We start from the raw sequence: 27749 nt of genomic DNA, 5'->3' as shown, positions 1-27749 counted from the left end.
TACAAATATTATTTAATCTGACTTCTGGCTTCTAAATAGACTATTGGGAAGTCTGCAGTCAGTCTAATAATTAATTTATGATAGATACATCAGTTATGATTAGTTATGTCTGAATAACAGAAACTCAAAATTCCAGTAGATTAAATGAAATAAAAGCTTATATCTCTGTTATATAAAAATCAGAGATAGAAGTTTATATCTCTGTTGAGTGAGATGTAAGCCTTTCAGAACTGATATAGCAGCTCTGTTTCACAAAATCTTTAGATTACCACTCTACCAACCCTTGGGTTTGAGCACTATCATTGTGGTCCAAGATGGCAGCTAGAGCGCTAAGCATTACATTTGTGTCCTAGGCAGCAGGATCAAAAAGGGATAAAAAAGAAAGGGGACGAAGACTACACAAAAGCCTCAAGAAAGTTTCCAGAAACCTTTTTTTGGCAGTTCTGCTTACATTCTATTGACCAGAATTCAGTTACATGGTCACACCTAGCTTTAACTCTGTTTTTGGATATGGGGACATAGGCCCAGCTAAAAACTGAAGTTCTTTTAACATAGAAAAAACAAAACTCAGCCAGGCGCGGTGGTTCACGCCTATATCCTAGCACTTTGGGAGGCCAAGGCAGGCAGATCACTTGAGGTCAGGAGTTTGAGACCAGCCTGGCCAACATGGTGAAACCCTGTCTCTACTAAAAAAAAAAAAATACAAAAATTAGCCAGGCGTGGTGGCGCATGCCTGTAGTCTGAGCTACTCAGGAGGCTGAGGCAGGAGAATGGCTTAAACCCAGGAAGTGAAGGTTGCAGTAAGCCAAGATCGCGCTACTGCACTCCAGCCTGGGTGACAAGAGCAAAACTACCAAAAATAAAAATTTAAAAAAAAAAAAAAAAAACTAAACTCGTAGTCTCAGACACAGTAGGTAACCTGTCTTTTCTCTTCAATTATCTTTGGTGTTGGCTCATCATCTATAATGTTCTGCAGTTTCATTATAATGTATCTGCCAATAGATTTTTATTTTCCTGTTTGAAACTAGGTACAATTCATCAGTCTGAGGATTCATATCACTAGTCAATTCTGAAAAATTCTCAGCCACTAGATCTTCAGTTACTATTTTGTTCATATTCTCTCTGGTCTTTTATTCTGAACTCCTACTAAATGTGGGCTGGCCCTTCTCATTCTATCTTCCGTAGTGTTTGACCATTCTTCTACATCCACCATTTCTCTGTGCTACATTTTGGATAGTCTCCTCAGATATATCTTTCTTCTGGTTCATTATTTCTCCTTTTAGTCCTATTCAACACAGTTGGTAAACTGTGTTTGGGTTTTGTTTTGTTGGGGTTTTATGCTATATTTTACATTTCTTGAAGTTCCACAGATTATCTTTAAAATTTTCCATTTTTTTCCAAGGTCTTGTTCCTTTCTTAGAGTTTCAATTCATTTTATATCTTCTGTCATTTTTAAATAGACCTAGTCTTTTTTTTTCCAGTTTGTCATTATACCACAGGTTAAATATCCCTAATCCAAAAAATTGAAATCCAAAATGCTCCAAAATTCAAGGCTTTTTGAGCACCAGCATGACACCACAAGTGGGAATTTCACATCTGACCTCACATGACAGGTCGCAGTTCAATGATGATTTAATGTACACAAACTTTGTTTCACACATGAAATTATTTAAAATACTGTATAATGTTACCTTCAGGCTATGCATTTAAGATATACATGAAACGCAAATGAATTTTGTGTTTAGGCCTAGGCCCCATCCCCAAGATATCCCATTACGCATACACAAATATTCCAAAGTCAGAAACAAACTCAAAATCCAAAACATTTCTGGTCCCAGGCATTTTGGGTAAAGGATACTCAACCTGCATCTCAAGTTCTTAGGCTCTAATTATCTGTGTTCACTGACTCTTGCTCATCATGGAGGATTGCTGCCTCTTACAGGTTTTTTGTTTTATTTTGTTTTTAATTTTGACTGTGAGCTCATACTTAGTTGGTCTTGTTTTCTCCATGAGAATATCTTATGACTTGGGTTGTATTTCAAAAGATTTTTCATTTGATTCTGCCATTAGTAGCCCAGAACTAATGTTTGTTCATTTCTTAGGCTCTAAGGGTTCCTGGACCATTCAGGTAGTTTCAATTGCCCAGGGAAGACTTTTCCTCAAGAGCCAGAAAAGCCAAGCAAGTTACCTTATTACCCCTGTATGCTAATGGGCGCATTTTGTTTTCCTGATCTCTCTTTTATTGAAGACGTAGCCCTTGTTTCAACTACCTATTGATGCGTAACAGATCACTCCAAACTTGTGGCTTCCAACAACAACAATTACCTATTTTGCTCACAAACTTGTACTTTGGGAAGTGCTCAGAGATGGGCTTTCCACAGGGTCTCTGTTTCCTCACAGCATTATGACAGTGCTCTAAGAACAAGTATCCCAACAGGCAGCAGGTGGAAGCTGTCTCTTCTGATAATCTAACTTTGCAAGTCACATCATATCATCTCTGCCACATTTACAGGCCACCCAGACACAAGGGAAGAAAACAGAGGCCTTGCCATCTCAGTGGGAGGCTTGTCAGCATCACATTGCAAGAAGAGCATGTGGGATGGGAGATATAGTTACAAATATTTTTGGAAAACACAATCTGCCATATGTTTTAAGAGTCCGAGTTAGGCAGAAGTTTCATATTCAACTTCCCCACCCTGCATAGCCCAAGGTCTTATCTCCTTTCCCCATGTAGATGTTAAAACATGTGTTACTAGATTACATGGACTTAACAGCAGCATGCAGCATAGCTGCAAAATCTGCACACGTGTTAACAGCTTACTATACTGATATTAAATTCCTCCTTCATTGCTGGCACCTGTGGGTTCCCTTTCTTTACTGCAAGTTTAACTATGCATTTAAATGTATTTTTAAAACATTTCACTCAGCATTTCTATGTGCTTGTAAAAAATGAGAAGGTTTTCAGGTTATCCTCGTCTGTCTCTTGCAGAAACCTAAAACTTCATCTTAACTTTATTCAAAGGAGTATACATTGAGAGAATAGAGGAGGAGGTGCTTGGAGTGCAACAGCCAAGCCATGTCTTCCTTGCCCTCCCTGGGGTCACATTACACACAAAAAAAAATTCTATTCATATTTTTCAATTATGTAAGCATGTACACACGTAGCAAGGGTAAATATTTGCTATTATCTCAATAGGTGGTACCGCAATTCCCGTTAAGGAAGCAGAAACTAGTCTGCACTTAGGCAAAAATAAGTTGAAAGGAGTAGAACGTGAGATGCTGAGGACAAGGGTGTGAGTAGATCCACCAAAACAAGAGAGATAGTCAAGCTGCTGCTCTGCATGAGGGATTCCAGGAGTGGCTTTGATTCCTAAAAGGGAGGTGGAAATAAAGGGTAAAGAATGGAGGAGGGTGAGGATAAAAGGATGGGCAAAGCAGTCTTTAACATTTTTATTGGTGGTAGAATGGCTGAATGGACTGTTGAAAATCAAATTGAATTTAAATGGTCTGTCTGCAATTGCAGTGCATATTGTGGATTTTCCTTGTTCATCCCTTCTTAATCTTCAGTCAAGCTCTGCTTTGAACAACGCCTTTGGTTACTCTCCAGAAAAAGGAGGAGGAGCTTCGTAGCACATCTGAGACTATGTCAGAGCAATAGGAAGATAGCCAGAAGCAAATAGAAGAAAGCAATCGACAGAGGTAGGAAATCAGGGTCAGAAGAACACCACCATCCCAGGTACTCACAGAAGCACCGGGGGGCGCTCTGAACTTCCAAATGTCAGCACACAACAGCAATGTAAACCTCTTCACCTAAATCTCAATGGACTGGGAGTTCCAGCTGACATCTGGGTTACATGTATCATCCATAAACTCCTAGAAGCTACTTACAGCATCATCAGCCAGTCCACTGGTGGACCACTGGCTAACATGTTAGGGACCTAGGGATATGTCTTTGGATATATTTCAAGGACTCTATCAAGCACATTCAAAAAGAGAAGGCAGAGTGAGTCTCAGTGTCCTGCTCCCTACCCCCATACACATGCCAGTCCATCACTCTGACCACAACCATCAGTGCTTTCCAGGATATGGTGAATATTCCTCCACTGGATGGGCTCCTGCAGAGAGCTCATGACCCCATGACAGGGATGTCATACAAGGGATTTGAGATTTAGACAGAGTGGTGAGCACTGGACTGGATAATTTGTAAACTCTACTCTAACTTGAAATCTTTCAAACACCAGTGAATACATATGTTGACTGAACCAAGCTGATCGGCTTGCCTGATAACAACTGTGTTGGAATGAAAGGGGTGGAGAAAGGGACTAAGATAAAATGGTGAAGCCCCCTTGTGGGCAAGCAGGGAAATTTTGAGTCAACACAACTTGGGGTCTAACTGTGGCTCTGAAACACGTATGTGTCATAGGTCACTGGGGGAGCTGGGAGAGGATGATTATAAGTGTAGGTAAGAAGCTAGTAGCCAGCCGTCTTGTGTTCTTTCATGTTGCTTGCGTGGTTGATTGGTTGGTTGGTTTTTGAGGTATGAAAATTTAACATGAGAGCTACCCTCTTAATGTATTTTAAAGTGCACAATACCATATTGTTAACTACAGGGATTACGTTGTACAGCAGATCTCTACATCTTATTCATCTTACATAACGGAAACTTTATACCCATGGAGCAACAACTTCCCATTTGCTCCTCCCACACCCAGCTCCTAGCAAACACCATCCAATTCTGCATTTCTATTAGTTTGACTATTTTTGCTTGCCATAGCACCCTAAATGTACGTGATCTCGTCTGTCCTGGATCCCTTATATGGTTCTGTCTCAATGTAGTACATGCCCCTGAGAACACTGAAAGCCCAGCCACCAGCCACAGTCCCCCACTCATGGCATTTCTCAATTGTTCCTCCCACTTATTTCTTCTTCTTTTTGTCTTCATCCATCCCCAGTTCAAGCTCCCTTCTTTTGTCACCAACCCTCCTAGGTATAACAACTGATCTAGTAAAGTTCCCTGGCTGAACTCTAGCACTGTCTCGGACATGATTTTGAGTTCCCCCTGGGGCTCCACACGTGGCATTACCATGTCATAGGTGCTATTTCAACCAACCCCAGCGCTCACCCCACTGCACATCTCTGCCTCCCATTTCCCACCTCTGCCGAGGGAAGGGGATCATTCACCCAGCACAAAAATACGAAGGGCCGCCCCTTGCTTCACTCCCCCATCCACCCTAAGTACTCCAGCTCTTTCACGGAAAATCTATTCCTAAAAATACCTGGATTTTTAATTAATCTCTATTTTCTTATTGTTTTTGATACCACTATAGTAGTCCCCCATGTACCCCGAGGGGGTACATTCCAACAACTGCCTGAAACCAGAGATGGTGCCTAACATGATTGCTGTTAATCAGAACATGATTCTGTTCATGTCTACCATCCTCAAATTTAATAACACTTCCATCTTAACTAAGCACTTATCCTGTCCTGTGGCCGTAACTTTTGTAGCTTTAGTGTAACAACAAAACTAGCACAAATTTGTGTTTCCTTCTTCACAGTTTCACAGATAGAAAATTTGCTCTCCCTATGGATCTCAGCAACCTTGGCATACAATTTTTTTTCTTTTTTTTTCTCTTTATTAAGTCAAGAACTTTCACCTTTTCACTTAAAGGAAGCCCTTGATGGCTTCTCTGTGGTGTATCCGAATTGCCAGCATCAGTACTCTTGCACTTTTTACTAAGTGCACTTAGAAATTACACTTAGGCAATTACTAAATAAAATAAGGGTGATTTGAATACAAGCACTGCAATCTGATAAACAAGAGGGCTCCTAAGTCACTAACGTGTGGGTAGCAGCTACACATGGATCCACTGGACAAAGGGAAGATTAACATCCTGGGTGGGGCAGAGTGAGATTTCATTTCGCTATTCAGAGCAGCACTCAAATAAAAACTTGTGAATTGTTTATTCCTGGAATTTTCCATTTCACATTTTCAGACCACTGTTAACCACAAGTAACAAAATTGGGAAAGTGAAAGACTTTTGTATTTTCTTCTCCACGACTGCTCATCTTGGGGGAGAAATTAGTCCTCCCTCAGGGAAGCAATCAGAACTCCAGCATAGAGCTGCCCAGCCACAAGAGCTTTGTGGGCACTGTCTCCCTCTCTCGGGCTCCTCCAATGCCCTGGACTCCTGACAGAAGCTCTATCCAATGCACTGAATGCAGCATCTTTTACATCTTCTAGAGGAGAGAGATGCCACCAAAATCTGGGCTTTTTCTGCCACACTGTGGCCATGTCTGAACACTACATGTGGCCTTCATTCCCTTACATGTGGTATTGGGAGTTTTTTTCAATGAAGATTATAAGTTACCTTCTTTACCTGTTATCCCCATTCAAACCCTCAAGCCTCAGCTGATGCTCACCTCCCCCAGGAGAACTCCCTTGAATTCACCTCCACGCCAGGCTGGCTGAGGCGTCCCTGTTCTGACTCTCCCAGCTCCTCCTACCAATCATTAGCATTTCCTTCCACATGCTGTATTGTAGCAGTCACTTCTGTCTCCCTGATTAGATTGCGAACTCTTTGAAGACAAACCAACACATCTGTGTTATCTCCAGGGCTCACAGAAGAACAGAAAAGTCTTCAATAAGTATATATGAAATTAAAGAAAAAAGGGAAGAAGAGAGGGGAGGAAGGCTGAAAACTCAGGGTAATAACAACCACCCACACTTACTGAGCGCTTGTGGTATACAGTCTCTGTGCTTCACATAATGGATTCCAGGGTATCAGGGCCAATATCCACCTCTGCTGCCCCAGCTTCATCCGGCAATTGAAGGGTCCATGTCTATCCTGTCAGGGGCCTCCTGGACTCTAGTCCTTCACATAGTCCAACATCTGTTCCCATGTTCAGTGACCACATCACATGTTTTTATGCATTTTACCATTCACCCTTGCATGTGATCATCCACAACAACTTGGAAATCAGTTCTAGTATTGAGAGGTGAATCCCGCTGGGCTTCTGGGTTGGGTGGTGACTTGGAGAACTTTTCTGTCTAGCTAAAGGATTGTAAATGCACCAATCAGAGCTCTGTGTCTGGCTAAAGGTTTGTAAATGCACCAATCAGCACTCTGTAAAAACAGGCCAATCACCACTCTGTAAAACGGACCAATCAGCATTCTATAAAACGGACCAATCAGCACTCTGTAAAACGGGCCAATCAGCACTCTAAAATGGACCAATCAGCAGCATGTGGGTGGGGCCAAATAAGAGAATAAAAGCAGGCCATCCCAGCTGGCAGAAACCCTTTGGGTCTGCTTGCCAGGTGTGGAAGGCTTGTTCTTTTCCTCTTTGCAGTGAATCTTGATGTTGCTGGCTCTTTGGGTCTGCACTACCGTTATGAGCTGTAACACGTTGCAAAGGTCTGCAGTTTCACCCCTGAAGCCAGCAAGACCACAAGCCACCCAGAGGAAAACAACTCTGGACATCCCACTTTTAAGAGCTGTAACACTCACTGGGAAGGTCTGCAGCTTCACTCCTGAAGTCAGCAAGATCGTGAACCCACCAGAATGAAGAAACTCCGGACACATCTGAACATCTTAAGGAATGTACTCCGGACACAAATCTTTAAGAACTGTTAACACTCACCACGAGGGTCCGTGACTTCATTTCTGAAGTCAGCGAGACCAGGAACCCAGTGGAAGGAACCAATTCTGGACACAGTACTGTCCTAGGATCGAGGGGCGGAAAATGTGTTCTTAGAGGGGTTGGGTTACCTACCCAAGGTGGCACAGAATTTAAAGCCAGGCTTGACCTCTCAGAGTTTACATCAGGGCTTCTGAAGACTCTCCCACTAGCATGTAGGCAACCGTTGAGGACAAATTCTGGGGGGTTGGGGAGCGTGTACGCTGGTAACGGGAGGGCTCACTGATGTTAGGAGGAAGAGGAGCAGAGGGAACAGAGCAGAAAGGGGCCAGTTTTTGCAGTCTTCATTCAATCATTGTTTGTCCTACGCCAGGTACGTCTACCAGACAGGGCCTGCGGCCTCAAGGAGCTAATAGGGAGACTGACAGATGCATAAAAGAGACATCTCAAGGTAGGAGGGCTTTTACGGCCTAGCACTGGAGGGCAGCTTCACCGGCATCCCAGAGAGCCAGACTAGCAAGGGACCCCACAGCCAGCTGCCTTCATCCCAGAAGTCCCCAATGTCAGGAGCGCCAGTCACAGTGGGTTCCAGGAGGTCGTCACCAAGTTGAGTCCTGGACCTGAGCTGGGGAGATCAACTGTTCCCCACACTGCCCTGGTGCCTACCATGCACTACCCATATGGGGTACCTTCCATGCAGCACCCATGTGAGGTGCCCACCATGCAGTACCCACATGAGGTGTTCTGGCTCCCCTTGCCCACTGCAGAGCATGGCAGTGCCCACACCCGGTGGCTCTTGCCCCGGGACAGCTGGCCTTGTGATGGATGCCATTCTCAAACCATCTGCTGGTTGGAAGCTGGTGTGCCTGCATTCACACAGCACTCTCAAGTCAAGGTCATTCTCAACTCCTCACTCTCCTGGACACTGTCATTCTTCCAGCATTTGTGAGGGGAAGAGATGATCTCAGCTTCCTTTGAGTTCCCCTCCCTCCTTCCTAACCCCCACTTCTAGGAGAATGGCTTCCCCATGTTACCGTATGTGCCCACGGTTGCTACGCAGATGCTCTAATTGAAGTCAGGTTGATCGGAAGCCACTGCTTGAGCCTGCAATGATGGGACGGGGGTGGTGAAGGGGCCTGGTAGATCCAGAGTCTCACAGGACTCACTCCACAGCATGCACCACCATAAGCAGTACTTCCCGAGTCCCAACTCCCAGATCTCTGCTGACCCCTAGAGGTTCCAGCCATCACAGCAGAGGCTCTGGCCTCCCCCTCCCCGCCGCCATCCCCTTCGTGCCTGATTCTATGCTAGGCAATGCACACTGTCAAGGCTTTCTGTCTTGTTGGATGCAAAAATTAGAGAATGTTGCAGTACTTCATCTTCCAATCTCAAAAAAACAGAAATCTATCATCCGAATCCTCTCAATCTTCCCAAACTGAACTCTTCCTTCACACCACACAATGAAGGTCAGTTTCAAGGTCATAAAGTGAAGTGAGCATCAATTGGAGACTGCTACATTAAAAATAATTTTTTTGCCTTCCTAAAAGTCACCTGATCTTTCCCTCTCCAGTAGTGACTACAAAAAGACTTAGTAGCTCACGTGCCATCTGACTTTTTCCAGGGTATTGCAATTAACTCAGGGGATTTTTCTTTCTCCTTTTTTTTCCCTATATCAGTCTAACCTAATTGGTTTGCCACTAATTACTTGTTTCCTATACAGATAGGTGTTCATCATGTCCTTACTTGTCTCAAGCTAATAAGCTTTCAAGGACACATCATCCTTCCAACCCAGTATACAGTTGAGAAGTTCACACAAAGAAGTTACCTTCCTTTCTCTGTGAAGGGACTAATTGCCTCAACTCTCATGCAAGGACCGCCCCCCCCCAACCTTCGTCTGTCTTCTGGTGAGCCTCGGGGACTCCCATGGGGGAACGGGCACCCAGCACAGCCCTCACAGTGTGGTTGGGTCACGATTCCAGCTTATTTGCCTGACGACTGCTCAGGAGATGAAGAAAAAAATGGGATAAAAGCATATTCTTCAACCTCATTGAGCTATGGGATGAAATATCACTTTTGGAAATAATGATTCCAGGTGAGATGGCAGTGAGGAATGGGGCTCATGAGAAGCGAGTGTTTTATTACACAATTTCTAAAATATGAGCACTTCATGCTTTTTCATTATCGTATATTATTACAGTTCTATAAAAATCATTTCTAGGAAATCAATCCCAACGTTTCAAAGCCTTCCAAAAAGAGCTTGGAGGCAGTTTAGAGGCAGCCCTGTAAGTAGAGAAATTATACTTTCAGCTTTACATAATAAGATTTACTATGGCACTGTCCACACTCAGACCTAGTCAACCCTGCATAAGGAATGCAGTGACTGGGGATTTGTAGAGTTCCTCCCAGGCCACAATTTCAAAAGACAGCAACATTTTTGACTGACCTGGAAAAGAAGTCAGATGGCACGTGAGCTACTAAGTCTTTTTGTAGTCAATACTAGAGAGGGAAAGATTAGGTGACTTTTAGGAAGGCAAAAAAAAAAATTAATGTAGCAATGTCCAATTTTGAACATTTTCCAGGTGAGAAAACAGAGGCCCAGATAGTGTGAGTGAAATTACTTTTGGTGCAAGCCTGTGAGGCAGCAATAAATCGTTTCTATTTACAATCCTACCATTTCTCCACCTGGTGCATAGTGGGTTTGGGGAGCATCTCCACTCCACCCTCATCCGTCTCTGGTATTTCCCCTCCCTTCTTTGGAATCTAGGTTTTCATTCCAGGGAGTGCATTAACTTGCTGGATAATTTGCTGATCACACTGGTACAGAAACCATTGAGAGGCTTTAGACTCCTACTCTCTCACAGGGATCAAGACCTGGAGACAAAGGAGTCAAGGGAAGCCCCATGGCCTAACCACAGCCCTAGGAATATCCCCAATGCCTAAGGAAACCCATTCAATCCATCTAAGCTTCAAAATGTCACCAAACTGAGGAAAAGCCAGTGGAGTAAGTCCATAAGTCCACTTTGAATGGTGATGATGCCTTCATAGCTACAAGCATTTCACGTACCTCTCCTCACTTTATCGTCATAAAACATTCATTAAAAGGATAGTCCTAGCATAGCACTTCTCAAACTCTAATGTGAACAGGCATCCCCTGTAGATGTGTTAAAATACAAATTCTGACTCAATAGGTCTGAAGGGGTGGTGGGGGGACTGAGGCTCCACGTTTCTAAAAAGGCCCCGGGTGATTTCGATTCTGCTCCTCTGAGGACCATACTTGGAATAGCAAAGGCTTAGAGCACAATTTGGAAACCACAGTTCTAAGGATTGAAAAGGCAGTAGCAATGAGTAGCTCACCAGCCTGGGCTCAGGTGGGATGTTAACCAGATGACATTTCCTACATTACTATTTTATTAACACCTGACAGGATTGAAGAGCTATACCGCATGGGGGAAAGATCTCTGGAGAACATTTTCTGATGGAGACCAGGAAAGAAGTGAAACAAGATTTACTCACGAGAGAAGCGGGCCAGTGGTCTGGCATTCTTGTCTCCAGCTTCATTTGCAACTAGAAAAAAAAAAGAGGATGCAATTTAAATAAATAAAGCACATGTGTCCACCAAATATGCCCCAATACAGCCAGTCCTCTAGATGCTTTGACATCAGGCTGTATTTAAGAGTCTTGTAAGTGAATAAAAGCAACTTTACTCCCTCTGTGTCTGTATTTCCAAGGCTGCCCTCAACACCTAAATGAAGTCAAATATCTCAATCATTTTGATTAGAATATTTGGATGAAGCTAGAGAGGATCTCAACAACATCCAGTTTAGTAGGCCTAAAGAAGTTAATTGGCTTACGTCCACTTAGTAAGAGGCACACGCACCAGCTTCCAAGCTAGTGGAAGTCCTTTGGCTCCAAGAGTCCTCTAACAGTGCTGTCTGTCAACACGCAAATGTACCCCAAGCATCGAAATGAGTCTGGTTTCCTAGGATCCATAGGGGCAAAGCTGAGGCAGGAATTTCGGAAGATAAATAAAAAGCTGGTTAATGTTCAGAAAGATATTAAATTTAGATGCTAACAAACAGGGAAGTTCATCAATAAAATTGTTCAGAAAACTGGCTAGAAACCTTACCCCTAAAGCTTCTCAGCAGGGCAGGCTACCTCCTACGAAAAGTCTCCATATAACTTATCACTGGATAGAGTCATATTTAATGTCCCTTATAACTTATGAACCCATTTTATTGGGTAAAAGAGATTGGTTGTTAAGAGGAAACACAGGCTTCACTCACTTTAAATACCATGTTTCATGCCCATAAACATACCTTGGTTGTTGTATGTATACATAGCAGACAGACATGAGTATTTGTGATCTACTTGAATAAACGCCCAAAGCAATCAACAAGAAACACCTGTTCATTCTAGCTGAGAAAAAAGCATTCAGTGCATCAACAGAATAAAGGAGATTGCTAACGTCATCATGAATGTATGAAAAGTTGCAGCAAAAGGATAAAACCAATACAGTAACTACTTTCTAAACTTATTATATCATTTTACAAAAAATGAAAGAAGTTGAAAAATTTATTCCACCCTCTCACAAAGGTAAGCATTTTAAAATTTACTACATTTGAGCAATTTTTTAAAAATTAATGGATTCCATCTCAGTATATTTTGTTTTTCTGGCATTAGCTTTGCCTCACCATCTCTACTCTATTACTAATAAGGGCAATTACTAATTTGGGCAATTTATCTGTTACTAATTTAGGCAATTTTTAAAAATTAATAGATTCCATCTTAGTATCTTTTGTTTTTCTGGTATTAGCTTTGCCTTATCATCTGCACTATTACTAATAAGATGTTATATAAAAATGACCAGCAGGGGGAGGCAATAATTCATCCAGCTCCCATCGTCTGTCACACCGCAGCATTTCAAAAAAAGAAAGAAATGGGCCTGGCGCAGGTGGCTCACGCCTGTAGTCCCACCACTTTGGGAGGCCGAGGCGGTCGGATCACGAGGTCAGGAGACCAGCCTGCCCAACATGGCGAAACCCCATCTCTACTAAAAATACGAAAAATTAGCCAGGCGTGGTGGTCGGCGCCTGTAATCCCAGCTACTCGGGAGGCTGAGGCAGGAGAATCGCTTGAATCTGGGATGTGGAAGTTGCAGTGAGCCGAGATTGTGCCACTGCACTCCAGCCTGGGCGACAAAAGCGAAACTCTATCTCAAAAAATAAAAAGAAAGAAATGAAATAATTACTACACTCTGCACCAAATACATTTTAAAAGAAAAGATTTCCAATTCAAAAAAAGATCCAGGAGTTCTAAGAACAATGGCGATTCTTGCTGTCTTCTAAAATGTTCTGTAGAACCACCACATGAATATAAATAATTCACATTCATATTCTTGCCTCCACTCAGAGCTACATCCAAAAGTATTTCAGAACAATGGTCAACTATCTCAGTAGAAGTCTTTAACCACAACTGCATATCCTCACATCAGGAAAACTTGGATGTTATCATAGCTAAGTATTAAAAAAATCTTATGAGCACTGGGAAAGCTCTCAAGAGTTTTCTGTAACCAAAGTTATCTTATAATAAAAAAAAGGGCGGGGGGAAGAAAAGAGAGAGGGGAGGAGAGGACGGAGGAAGAAGGAATGAGTCCCAGTTAGGTATAGACATGAATTTCCATGGCCTTGAGTTCAACTTGCTTCTTCCATTTAGACACCACAAATGTCTGAAGAAAGAAATAGAGCTGGGTGGGGCATAGTGGCTCACACCTGTAATCCCGGCACTTTGGGAGGCTGAGGCAGGAGGAACACTTGAGCTCCTAACTTTGAGACTAGCCTGGGCAACACAGTGAGACCCTGTCTCCACAAAAAAAGTTTTAACAACTTAGCTGGGTGTGGTGGTGCATGCCTGTAATTCCAGCTACTCAGGAGGCTGCAGCAGAAGATCACTTGAGCCCAGGAGGTTGAGGCTGCAGTGAGCTGTGATCAAACCACTGCACTCCAGCCTGGGCAACAGAACGAGACCCTATCTCAAAAAAGAAAGAACAAAGAAAAAAGAAAAAGAAATAGATCCAGGGTTTTACCAAAATCTTTGCTACAGAAACTTTAAAATGACATTTTAAAATGGGATTACAAAGACCATTGCAATTGCTGAGAACACAGGCAACCACCTAAATGCCCAGCTTGGAGTGTGCACATTCTCCAAGAGTATGCACATTCCTCCAAGAATAAAAGAACAGAGACACCAATGTCTCTATTTCACATGCAGCAATAGCCACATCTTCACTCAGCCGGGCCCTCCCCGCCCACCACCCTATCCAAGGATGGGAATTGCTGACCCAGATCCAAGTCACACCAGGAAAGGCAAGAATCAGGATCCAGGCCAGTGGGACACCAGGAGAGTTTCCTCTATCCAGAAGGAATTTGAACCTTGCCACCAGCGTGATTTCCCTACAAACAAACATACCCAATGCCACACTCCACTATTAGAGGGTCTCCCGTGATGCTGTAGTCCCTACAGAACACAATCCAGCTCACCTGCACCAACTTATTCTCCCACCTCATTTCCCAGAGCATACTCCAGCACTCAGTCACATGCACTAGATGGACAATCCCACACACGCCCTTCACACACTCTTCCTACCTGGCTCTGGCTCTTGCTGCCCCCTAGCCTTGGTGCACTCCTCCCTCATCTTCATCTGGCCAACTCCTTACTCATCCTTTAAGATCCAGGTGGAGCCATGCACTTCTGAAAAGCCTCCTCGCCTCACACCCCACCTTCTCCATCCCCCAGATCTCTGCCTATATGCATAACTCCCCTTCCCACACCTGCCTGTTGTTCTCAAACTTCAGCAGGCATCAGAACCACCGGGCAGGTATCTTAGAATACAGTTTCTAATTTGATGCATCTGGTGTGAGGCCCAAGAATTTACATGTCTGACAAGCTCCCAGGTGATATGGTGGATGCTGGTCTGGGGACAATAAAAGCTACCCCACCCAAGGCAAGGATCATCACTTTTTATCATTGTATTTCCATTCTTTTGTACAGTAACTATGCATTCAGTCAATATTTTTGGAACTCAACAGAGTGAATGCCACAAACAGCTTGGTAGACCAGACATCTCAGACTGCCTTCCAGATGACTATAGGAAGCCCCAGGTGTGTTTTGTTTGGTCTCACAATGCTTTCAATTTTTAAACAATTGTCAGCCCACATTTAAAAACCAAGAGATTTCAAATAGAAATACATATTACTGGCTTCCTTCAAATAACTGGGGCGATTGGAACACAAGGCCCCCGTCCCACATGACAGCCATGGATCAACACTGAGATGGCCCCTCGGGTGGCTCTGCCTCCTGGATGTTCAGAATGCAACTCTATGCTGACTATTGTTGGACTATACGCTCCGCATGGTCTAGAAGGCAGGTGAAAACAGAACCTCTTAAAGGGCTTAAAGAACGAAACTAAAACTCAACAGATGCTAGCACTACAAAAAGTGCTGTAGCCTGGCTCGTCAAGCCCTTCTGTCCCCAGTGCACAACTGCCCAGATGTGTGTGACAGTCCACCAGCACGCTGCAGGCCTGTTCGGACACACCCAGGCTTCTCCATCAGCACAGGAGCCCTCAAACACTGCTGCTTGCCTTGCATGTTTAAAAGTATACAGCAAGCTTTCATAATAAAGTAGATGTTCCGTTTATCAGGTGCAATTAGAGCTTAAATGTGGTGAGATCTTATAAGAATGATTATGTAGGTTTATGGAAAGTTATCTATGCCATACTGCTCACAAAACACAGATTCTAGTTCAGAATGCACAAGGATTCTATTGACATTCAGTTGCGTGTCTAGGCTACATGTGTATATAGGCACAGAGGGATGAGTAGAAGTGTGGTCACCAGATATATTAACAGTTATTTCTCCTGTGTGGTGGCATTTGAGAAAATCTGTAACTTTTGAAATAGTTTTCTGTATAAACTCAATAGTTTATGATAACCATATATTTATAATCAGGAAAAAATGTTTTTATTAGAGGGTATAAAACAATTGGCTATTGCTCTCTTTCAAAATATATATATTATTTTGGATATGTGTGCATATATATGTACATGTGTATGTATATGTGTGTATGTAAAAAACTTTTCATACATACACATGTATAAATGTTTATACTATTTTTATGCATACACATGGGCACATATACACATATTTTATATACATGTATATATGTAAAAAACATGTGTATATATATACATAAAAAATATGTTCTAGATTCTGATTTAAGAGTATTCCTGGATCACAGAATCCAAGGCACCTGCCATCTCTAGTCCAAGAGGGCTCCTTGTAAGACTCAAGAAATGCATCTCTTACTCCTCTCTCCAGGGATCCCACACATTTTAGGTCAGTGGTTTCCAGCCCTGGACACACATTAGAATCAACTAGGGAACGTTACAAAATATTGATGTCCAGGCCACACCCCAGACCAATTACACAGGGCCTCTAGGGGTAGGACTCAAGCATCAGTGTTTTTTAAGCCCCTGATCCCAGTGAGCAGCCAAGGTTGAGAAGCACTAATAAATGGTGCAACTCCATACATCTTTACCAAAGGGAGGAGGACGTGGCTTTGATTCCTTCAAAAATAATTACCCCTATTCACTTCTTCTTTTCAGGATGCTATTGCTTTGTCAAAATCCTGAATCAAGTGAGGTATATCTCTGCTTTAAGAAAACTTCAACCATTAAGATGCAAACCTAACTGTGGAGACCTATTAGTGGGCAACTCTTTGCATTGTAAATGGTTCTTTATAAAAGGATTCACCTCACGTTGCCTCTATCCTTCAGCATATTTGGATTGAGCACCACCTGGGCGCTGGGCAGTGAACTAGACTCGAGGAGGGTTGCAACAATGGATTCCACCCAACCTGGACATACAAGCAAGTAAGGAAGGCAAACTGTGCCTCTCAATCTGGGTTTATCCAAGTGTGATCAGCTAGGGAAGTGACTTGATGATGATGATGATGCAGGTTCCTTGGTCCTGTGCCAGATCCACTGGGTCAGAATCCCTGCAAGTGAGGACAGGACCCTAGGTTTTAAACCAGGGGTCCCCAACCCCTGGGCCACAGAACCTAGCAGCCCATGGCCTGTTAGGAACCGAGCGGCACAGCAGGAGGTGTACAGCGGGGAACTGAGAATCACCACCTGAGCTCTACTCCCTATCAGATCAATGGCGGCATTAGATTCTCATAGGAGCATGAACCCTATTGTGAAGTGTGCATGTAAGGGATCTAGGTTGCATGTGCCTTATGATCATCTGAGGTAGAACAGTTTCATCCTGAAACCATTCCCCCCAACACCCATTTTGTAGAAAAAATGTCTTCCATGAAAACGGTCCCTGGTGCCATAAAGGTTGAGAACCACTGTTTTAAACAATTGCTCCAGAAGCCACTTGGGTACACTAATGTCTGAGAAGCAGCAATCTAAAGGAAATGTTCCCCTGGTGTGTTTGCTGTAGGTTTTCCCTCCCAAAAATTGGCCAGAAACAAATCTCAGAGTAAGTAGTTGCCATGGAGACCAGTGGGAGGGAGGCAGGTGAGACAGGAAGATAACTTGGAGCAATGAGCATCCTAACCCCAGACCACCCAGGGGGCTCTGATGTCACAGCTACCACACAAACAATACAGGCCATCACAAAGAACAAAGGAGAATAATGGGGAAGCTAAGGTGGGCCAAACCGTTGTGGTGGTGGCCTAGGCAGGTGCACACTGCTTTGTAACCAAAACAAGCACCCAAAACACTGCCACCCTTGTTTTGAAAGTCCTGGCACCTGGGTGAGCATAAAAGCAGCTGGAGTCCTAGATGCCAGGGCAAACACACAGTGAGTAGCAGACCCAGAGCAAGGAAATCTGCCCAGTGCACTGGTTGGCTGCTGCTTTGCCACAGCCCTGGGTCTGGCCCAAGCATCTTCTCCAAGGGAACTCTTTTGGGAAGGCTGGTGGCTGCAATGCCAGGCACCACAGACTCCCAAAGAAGAGAGCATTGGAATGAGGTTCCAGGCACTTTCACTAGTTACTATAGAAGGTGAAGCTTGGAATTACCGGGTGCTTGACCTCACCTCGTCTTACCTTCAGCTTGCAAAGACCCAAGCAATAGCAGAGAAAACAGGAAGGAATGCTGGGGGGAAGGAGACTTGGTGCAAAATCATCATTGACCATCCTAGCTCAGATATCATCTTATAGGTAGGACCTTCCATGACCACCCATTAAGACCACAGGTCCTGACTGCCCCCTTCCTCTAGTCCCCATCCCCCTTTCCTAGTTTATTCCTCGCTACAGCACTTATCACCTTCTCATATGCTCTATACTTCAGTGGGTTTATTGCCTTTCTCCTTCCATGACAATGTAAGCTCCACACAAGCATAGATTCTCTGCCAATGAAAAAGCTGCTATCTCCCCAGTGCCCAAGTGCCTGGCACACAATATTTATGGACTGAATTAATGACCAACCTCCTAGCAATCTACCATTCAGAACGTGATAGAGCCAAGGATATTGGAAGGAGACACAAAAAGGAAGGTGCAAGGATATCACATCCTTTGAACACCCTAAATATCCATTCAGATCTTCAAAAACCAGGCACTGAATAAATCATAGATACCAAATAAATCTGCAAACATCCAGTCATGGTCCCTGCCTTCACATTGAATAAGACTGCCCTTGAGTGCAGAAAGACTGGCTATTTTTTTTCAAGGCCACACAGGTTTTTATGGCCAAACCCTATGTAAACCCAGGAGTATCTAGTGCCAAAGTCCATGTCTCTTCCATCTTTGTCTGTTTGCCTTCCAAGGAGGGGAGACAGGTAGGAACCATGCTCCAGAGAGGGCTGCACCGAGAGAAGAACCAGGCTGCAGACTTTATGCCTCTAGCCCCAGTGGGAGGACGGTACCAGCCTGCAGGCAATGGGGGAGGTCACCCGCCTGGCCCTTGGTACCAGGCGTAAGGCCAGGAGACTGTCAGGAGAGAGAGGCTCTTTGTTGAGGTGGGCAAAGAGGCCAGGACTCACAGCAATAGGATCCAGTAGAGGGAGAAGCTACTGACGAGGGGAGGAGCTTCATTGCCACATTCATTCAAGAGCCCCAAGGTGTCTCCCTAACCCTATTAAGCCTCCCATAGGTAGAAAACAGCAACAAGGAAATAGAATCTAGAATCAAATGCATCTCAGTATGAACCAGTACAACTCACAAAAACAGCCCCTACGAGGCAAATCGTATTCTCTTTAACAGGTGAGGAAAGTGACATTCCAAGAGATTAGGTAGCTTGTCCAAAAACAGACCAAGGCAAAGCAGTAGAGTGAGAAATGTCATCCATTCCTTCCAGCTCTGAGTCCAGCATTCTCAGAGAAGGGATGTGCCCCATCTGTTTAATTGTTGCATGATGATCAATAGTAAAGCAAAAGGCTTGACTTCCTTTGCCCCCATGTGGTTTGATAAATGTTGATGCTTGACAAGCCTGGGATCTGTTTCAAGCATAAAAATGTATAAATATATATCTCTGGCGATGGCTGAACCGTGTGCTGTGTTGAGAAGTCTTCTGATGCCAAGACTGAGCTTAGCAAGATGTGTTTGTGACACATGACCAAAGCCTGCCATAGTTGGGGTTGGGGGAAAATGAAGGGAGGAGGTAGGATGGGTAAATGGGAAAATCCGGCCAGGTTAGATGGAACACAAAAGAATGTGGCCATGAAATGGATAATTCACAAAGGTAATTGACTTCATTCAACACATAAAATATATTATCCCAGTTGCTTAAAATGAGAAATGCTATATAATACAATAACTTCATACACCCAGGAGCCATCCAAACAGACTGGGCATTTCCAGAAGGCTGTCATCTAAACCAGACTTAGCCATGCCTTTCACAAGGCTGTGGTCTTGTTAAAATGCAGATTAATTGCCTGGGATGAAATAACTTGTAGTGGTAGGTCCAGACATAGAAGATGGTACCACCTTATTTCAGAGGCAGTGCCCTTCACCTCATGCTACCCATCACATTTTCAACATCCAAGTGTTACTACCACACCATCAGCCTCATTGCCATGAAATCCAGTCCCTTGTCTCCCCTCCACTTAGCATCAAGTCGGAAGCCTGCTCCTTACAGGAACAGATCTCAGCAATCCAGTTGAAATTTGTGCCCCAGAGCCATAAAAGGCATCACAACCCCCACTCTGTTCCTTCCCCCCTTCTTTATTCAGAAATGCTTATCATTGCCTCATTATACCTTCTGGGCCAATTTGGCTGTCAAATCCACTCTGAATCAGGCACTTGCACAAAAGAAAATAAAACTAATTTGTAGTTGATGATGCATCAGGGCTGATAATTTGAAAGTGGCAGGGATGGTGCACTTTCCAGACCCTTCTCTCCTAGAGTAATGGGCAAATCCTTACAGAAGGCAAGGCTCACCTGCCAGAGGGCACGATGGCTCCCTGGCTCATGCAGCCCAGGGTATCACACAGACAGAGGGAAAATCCAAGAGGCCTTTACCAAGCTGAGAAGACAGCTTGAAAAACACATATCCTGTACTTTTTCTTTTAGTTTGGAAGAATTTGAGTCATATGTAGAGGCTCAAGCAATCTATTTCTTCCCTGGACCTAATTTCATAAGTTTGCTTATTTATCTACACTCTATCTCATTTCACAATTTATATTTTATGTTTTGCTCTATGCTCCTATCCTTTATGCAACAAAGTGAGATGTTAATGAAAACTGAAATTTACTTATTTCAATCAATTCCTTGCTCCCTTTCCCTGATCCCGCTTTCCAAACTTCCAGGTTTCAGGTTGACTCTACAGGGCCCTCCATTACACCAAGATTCAACAATCAATTGCCGTCTGTTTAGTCTCCCTCTCATCTGTTGGGCTCCCTCCTCACAGAGCTGTGCTGGATGTGACAATGGATGTAACCTCATCCTCAGGTAGCCAGGAATCCAGCTGAGACCCAAAGGCCTGGCCCTGAGCTTCCTGGTACATATCATTCGGCTTGTTGCCATATGAATTTATCAAGGTGTTTGGTGTTTCTGTGGAAATCATCAGGCCAAGCTACCAGGCCCTGACTTCAGGAAACTTGAGATCTCATTGTGGAAACGTAATTTTCATGCATGAGATGACCCAAGCTCTGTTGAATGCTAGCCAAAGGGTCCTTTGTGGCCTGGAGTGACTAGTAGTGAGAGGTTTCCTGGAAGATGAGGACAGGTGAGATTAGAGAGGTGGAGAGGATGATGGAGTCTGCCCAGGGAGAGGAAAGGGGTGTGGTGCATTCTAGGATCTGGGAGCAGACTGAGATGCATCAATTATTCATAAATATTTCCCTTTCATAGCAAGAAAAGTTTTTTTATTGGACAAGGGGAGTAGTGAAACGCCATGAAAGGCTAGCACTCAGATCTTTCTATCTGCCTTCTCTCCTATTTCCATATACAAATATGTTGCATCTGCAGATAGGGATGTGACTTTATCTAAGAGTAGATGTGTCTGAACATGCTCCAAATTCAGGTGCTGGGACACCAGTCCAGTGCCAGCAATCGCTCCAAAGCACTGCCACCTGACTTGGATGTGAATTCTTCCTTGTGGTGATGTCCTGGGTGGCCCAGTCCAGCCCTCCTGGTTGATACCCTGGTGGCCACCAGCAGCATCAGGCTGCAGGACTGCTGGCTCACATGGGGCCCCCTGCAATCCTGGCCTCACTATAACAACCCAGTTGGGCAAACCAGGCAAAGCCAATCACTAGCAGTTAACATGAATCAACAGTGTTGAGACAGAAATACAATATTGATATGGTTTGGCTGTGTCCCCACCCAAATCTCATCTTGAGTTGCAGCTTCCATAATCCCTATGTGTTGTGGGAGGGGCCCAGTGGGAGATAATTGAATCATGGGGACAGTTTTCCCCATACTGTTCTTGTGGTACTGAATAAGTCTCACGAGATCTGACGATTTTACAAGGGGTTTCCCCTTTCGCTGGGCTCTCATTCTCTCTTATCTGCCACCATGTGAGTCATGTCTTTTGCCTTCCACCGTGATTGTAGCCTCCCCAGCCACATGGAACTGTTGAGTCCATTAAACCTCTTATTTTTTTAAATAAATTACCCAGTCTTGGGTATGTCTTTATCAGCCGTGTGAAAACAGACTAATACAAACATCAAGCTGGTTGCTCAAGCTGTTAACTAATTACAGTCCACCCCGGACAAGGCAAAGAAAAGTATACAGAAGAGGTGGAGGGACACTCAAATTTATTAAGCCCCTTCCTCATGCCAGGCACCAGTAGGAACTTTATGCCCATAATTTTTATTCAATTTTCACACTGTTCCAGGAGGTAAGTAGTAGTATTCCCTTTTTCAGATGAGGAAGGTGAGATTTAGGAAAAGTTAAGTCACTTTTCCAAATCAGCACTGAGAAGTGGGAAAGCTGGGATTGAAACCCAGTCTGTAAGCCCCTTTCTTCTCTTTTCTCTACAGCTCACACCATCAGAAAGCACATTAAGAACCCTCTGGTCCAGGTGGGCGTGGTGCCTCACGCCTGTAATCCCAGCACTTTGGGAGGCCGAGGCGGGCGGATCGCGGGGTCAGGAGATCGAGACCATCCTGGCTAACACAGCGAAACCCCGCCTCTACTAAAAAAATACAAAAGAATTAGCTGGGCATGGTGGCGGGTGCCTGTAGTCCCAACTACTCGGGAGGCTGAGGCAGGAGAATGGCATGAACCCGGGAGGCGGAGCTTGCAGTGAGCCGAGATCGCGCTACTGCACTCCAGCCTGGGCGACAGAGCGAGACTCCATCTCAAAAAAACAAAAACAAAAATGAAACCCTCTGGTCCCATTCCACATATCATGCATAGATCCCCTACAACATCCCAAACAAGTGGGCCTCCAGCTCATGCCTGAACTGTCTCTAGGGACAGGAGCACCTTCCTTCTGGAGGCAGGAAGCAGTTCTCCAAAAGAAAGGAAGCTCTTCTTCATAATGATGCCATCTTTCCAGAGGTCTTCATGCTGCCCCTCACAGAATAGGCCTGGCTCCCTTTCCTCCTGAGGGCCCTTCCAACATTTGAGGACAACTGTCATGAACTCAGACCCTTGAGCCTTCTCTTCTCCAAACTGACAAGCCCAGATCCCTCCTCCTGTGACAAAAATGCCCCAAGGCCTTTACCCACAAAAGCAAAGTTACTTAAGTCATTGCCGAAAGAAGAGACTATTTGTATTTTAAATAAGCCTCAGCAACACATTCTTCAACCCCACTCATTCCCACAGTGATCTTCAGGCTGAGTCAAATTTCCATCTCCCTCCATCAAGCCCCTTTCTTGTTTGATTCTTGGGAGAAGTGGAAGGCACCTAGGAGCCATTTTCAGCGTCATACGCCCCAGAGCCATCCAAACAGGCTGGGAGTTTCCAGGAGGCTCTCATCTAAATCAGCTCATCTCAGACATGGTCTTGCCTTTAACAAGACCGTGGTCTTGTTAAACTGCAGATTCATTTTCAGATGCTCTGGACCAGGACCTGAGAGCCTGCATTTCTAACAAACTCTCAGGTGATGGTTCTGGTCCAGGTACCATACTTTGAGTAGCTCAGTGCTAAAGGACATTGAAAAGGAAAAACCAAGTACATGTTCTAAGAGCTCATTGGAAAGCCATGGATGGTTGTGAAAATGCATGCTATGGAATTTCATGCTCAATTCTCTTCGTTTTTCTTCAGCAATTTTTTTTGAGAAAAATAACTGTTAACATCACGACTTTTTAAACCTGCCTAAGGAGAAATGTTGATACTGTGTAAGTGTGAGAAGGCATATCCAATGCAGAGGGTGACGGAGAGAAACTCACCCCTCTCAACTGGCATTCAACAGAGCAGAGCTGAGCTAGATCACCACCCACCTGGGCAAGCCACCAGCAAAGCACAAAGCTCAAAATGCATCAGGAGATGCTCAGATCTGAGATAGGAAATCAACCTTACAGCCACAACTTCACTTGAGGTGCTCTATTTTGATCCAAGCTCCTGGCAGTACTTTGAGCTCATGAGATCTAGCATGTACACACAGGCACACACACAAATGCACATATGCACACACACATACACACTCATGCACACAAACACACCTCCCCAACATCAGATGGGGCATGCACTGTCAGCACAGTGATGTCCAGGAGCATAAATCATCACATCGTTACCAACTGGCTTCAGGCTGAACAGATCAAAATGCATCAAATAAATGAAATGAGGCACAGGACATTCCCTTGGGCATTTTGGGCAAGGAACTTAGATGTTCGCTAGACTGAGCTGTCCTCAGCCGAGCTACACCTTTGCATACTGTTTCCCCCAGACTAGCACAGGGCCTGGCACACTTAAGCTGCTCAATAAAGGGCCAGTCCTGAAGTCACAGAGGTCCTGGAATGGAGATGGGCCATGCTGCTAGGAATTGTCCTCCTCTGTCCAGAAGTCAAAGAGCCTTTCTACCAACTAGTTAAGGACTTGATGTTAGCTTGGCATCTTATCTTCTAAGCCAGTTGGAAGTCACGGACAATTTGGGGGTTACAAACTGGAGGCAGGTGTGTCTGGCTTGACAAGCATAGCATTTAAGAATAATCTGTCTGAATTTGGCAGGGACTAGTTCTCCAGGGTCGCATGAATCCCTGTTGCTAACACCAGACCTGCTTCATTCCAGCTGCTTCCCAGAGATCTCCACACAGATGTGCATTAGGACTCTAACATCAGACATATCAAAGCAGAACTGTCTGTTTCTGCCAGAAATCTGCTCTTCTCCAGATTTTACCATCTCAGTAAATGGAACCACTTTCCCCCTACTCTCCCCACCCCACAAAATTCATCAGGACAAAAATGTGACGATACCCTTGTTTCTATTCTTTCTGTCATACTCATAGCCCTCGCATCAGTAAATCGTGTGGGCTTCACTTTTAAAATAGATCCTAAACTCCTACCACTCCTTCCAGCTTCTCCCCTGAAATTGACCCAAGCATGCAAGGCCCCTCACTTAGAGGTTCCCTCAGACTGTGGCACCTCCCTGTGCAAAGCCCTCAGTGTTTCTCCTAGTGTTCAAATCACTGCCTCCAAATCCCTTCCTATCCGGAGCTCATCTTCTCCTCTCATCTGCTCGTTAACTAAGCTCCCAAATCTGCCAAAAGTATTCCTATTTCACTTGTTTTTCATGCCTAGAATGCTATGCTGCTGGTACTAAGGGTCCAGTTGTAGTGGCCACCCTGGCAGACCGTTCCACGTGCACTTACATGTGCAAACTCATGCAGTCCTTGTAACAGGGCTTTGTAATGGGGAGGCAGGGCTATTGTTATCCCTACTTTACTCATGAGGCAACTGAGGCACAAGGAAGTTAGGTGACCCACCCAAGGCCATACAGCAGGTAAATGGCAACGCTGGATTTGTATCTGAGCAGTCTATCCAGGGCCTCACTGAATCACTGCCACTCTGCCCCTTACAGAGCTCGTCACTTGCACAGCTGCCTTCTCACCTTACAGGATTCAGCCGAAACGTCGTGTCCCCTGGTACTTCCTTGACCATCCCCTGTCTCAAGCACCTATCAGTACCTAGAATTAGCCTGTTTACTCATGTGCTTACATATTTCTCCATCACAAACACAGACACAAAAGGATATAAGCTCCCTGAAGGCAGCCCCCAGCAGCCTCATTCTCTGTACCCTCAGAACCAGAATAGTGCCTGGCACAAGCCCCCCTCATCAAATATTAACCAACCTACTGCCTATTTTATATTAGCACCTGGGTCCTGCGAGTCCTTGAGTCTCCATCCTCCATCTTGTCCTGTTCTGTAACATTCCATAGGCTCCCGGAAGCTTCCTCTACAGGGCAGAGTCCACTCCGGATGACAAAACACTGCACAATGTGGCCCAGCCATCCCTCTGGCCTTGCCCCTACTCCTCCCTCCCAGCACACACCTGCACATCAGCTGTCCTGAGCCGCTCCACCTGCGGCCTTCCCAGATGAATGAGTCCCTCTCTGCAGGCTTCTATCCCTTGGCACCAGTTCTCTACAATGAGGAATATAAAGACGGCAGGCTTGGCCGGGCGCAGTGGCTCATACCTGTAATCCTAGCACTTTGGGAGGCCGAGGTGGGTGGATCACCTGAGGTCAGGAGTTCGAGACCATCCTGGCCAACATGGTGAAACCCCATCTCTACTAAAATTACAAAAATCAGCCGGGCGTGATGGCACATGCCTGTAATCCCAGCTACTCAGGAGGCTGAGGCAGGAGAATCGCTTGAACTCAGGAGGTGGAGGTTGCAGTGAGCTGAGATCGCACCACTGAGCTCCAGCCTGGGCGACAGTGAGACTCCATCTCAAAAAAAAAAAAAAAAAGACTGCAGGCTTTAGAGTCAGGCAGACCTAACTTAGAATCCTGGCTCCTCTGTCATCTTACCAAACCTCTCTGAGTCACTTTCTTTGTAGGTAAAAATGTCACAATACTCACTCCTCAGGGTTGTCAGGATGAGGGATAAAATATGTAAAACACTTAGAACGGTCTTGGCACATGACCATGATGAGCTGCTCAATAAGAGGTAGATGGTGGTGGTGGTATTATTTGTTTAAGGTCTATTTGTATTAAAGAAACATGTGTAGAGACACTTCCTTAACATTGTTTGCATCTTCACTGAGCACGTGTGCGACACATAAATCTCAGTAAACATCTACTGCAGAAATGGGTAAGGATGTCCTTGGAAGCTGCTTCCAGATGCCTCTAGCATCCCAGGAAGCCCAAACCCTGCTCTGGTCCTTTCATTTTGCTATTAACAAGGGAAAAACAAATGGAAAATGGATAAAATTGCATGTTCAGCACCTTTGATCTTATGTTAGAAAAAAATAACCTAAAAAAAACGAGGGCAGGAAAAACCCAGCTATGGTCTCTGGAAGGGGATGGGAGAAGGAAGGCTGGCAATGAAGAGCTCCCCCAGGAATCTGGGCATCTGACTGAACCTTCAGGAATCACCTTTCTTATTTAAAAAAAAAAACTATTAAAATATACGACTATGTATTTGTGAGTCAGAAAGAAATGAAGCATTATGGGCAAACCTATCGTTGTCAGTTTTCAAATAAGGCAGTTCCTCATCACATACTGGCAACTTGGCTGGATTTGTTAAACTTCCACAGTGTCCCCTCTAAGACACTGAATAACGTTAAGGGGTGGTGAGGCAGCCTGTGCTTTTGGAATGCCCATTATAAACCTTCATGGACGCACCTGATTGGTTTTTCTTTTCATCTCCCTTTGTGTAAGTTTCTACACAGGTTCATTTTTATTCCAAAGCATTCAACATGCACACACACCACACAAACTTACAAACACACTCACACATACAAACACACTCACAGCCCCTAACTGCCTGGAGAACCATAGCAGTTTTCATTTTCTGTTTCACAAGGCTTTCTGCTGCTGAGCTTAGAGTCCACTCGCTAAGGATTCCAATACATGAGAAGTCCAGGGCACTCAGATAGAGGAAGGTTGTAGGGGTTCTTGTGTTAGGTGGGGGATTGGAACAAGACCCTGAGGAAATTAAATTTAAGCTCACAACGAGAATTCAAAAATATACTGCCCTTGAGTGTCCAAGGGAAACTACATTCCCTCGGCTCATCTTCATGCACAGCCTTGAGAAACGAAAAACTAAGGAGGTACACAGCCAATGGAAAGTGATTTTTCTATTCACTGTGAGCAACTGAGTGTCAGCAAAGCTGTGTTATGAAAGTTGCTTCTAGGCCGGGCACGGTGGCTCACACCTGTAATTCCAACACTTTTGAAGGCTGAGGTGGGTGGATCACGAGGTCAGGAGATGAAGACCATCCTGGCTAACACAGTGAAACCCTGTCTCTACTAAAAATACAAAAATTAGCCGGGCATGGTGGCACGTGCCTGTAGTCCCAGCTATTCGGGAGGCTGAGGCAGGAGAATTGTTTGAACCCAGGAGGCAGGGGTTGCAGTGAGCCGAGGTCACGCCACTGCACTCCAGACTGGGCAATATAGCGAGACTCTGTCTCAAAAAAAAAAAAAAGAAAGAAAGAAAGTTGCTTCTAATTGTGTGACAGAGGATTTCGACGTCCATTGCTGTTTGTCATT

General features: G+C 44.5%; 1 protein-coding gene across 12 annotated transcripts in view; it reads right to left on the bottom strand.

The window, feature by feature from the left end:
- PDE1C (phosphodiesterase 1C) overlaps nucleotides 1-27749 on the bottom strand; it is a 573061-nt gene that overhangs the window by 463457 nt on the left and 81855 nt on the right. For all 12 annotated transcript variants that reach the window (XM_054494175.2, XM_054494171.2, XM_054494172.1 and 9 more), the window contains one exon: nucleotides 11152-11202. In XM_054494175.2, coding sequence (XP_054350150.1) covers nucleotides 11152-11202 — 51 coding nt within the window. The remainder of the gene's footprint in view (nucleotides 1-11151; nucleotides 11203-27749) is intronic.

Source organism: Pongo pygmaeus, chromosome 6 (assembly GCF_028885625.2).
Source record: "Pongo pygmaeus isolate AG05252 chromosome 6, NHGRI_mPonPyg2-v2.0_pri, whole genome shotgun sequence".
Classification (NCBI taxonomy): domain Eukaryota; kingdom Metazoa; phylum Chordata; class Mammalia; order Primates; family Hominidae; genus Pongo; species Pongo pygmaeus.
Note: the sequence above shows the minus strand (reverse complement) of the source record. Positions and strands in the feature narration are given on the sequence as shown.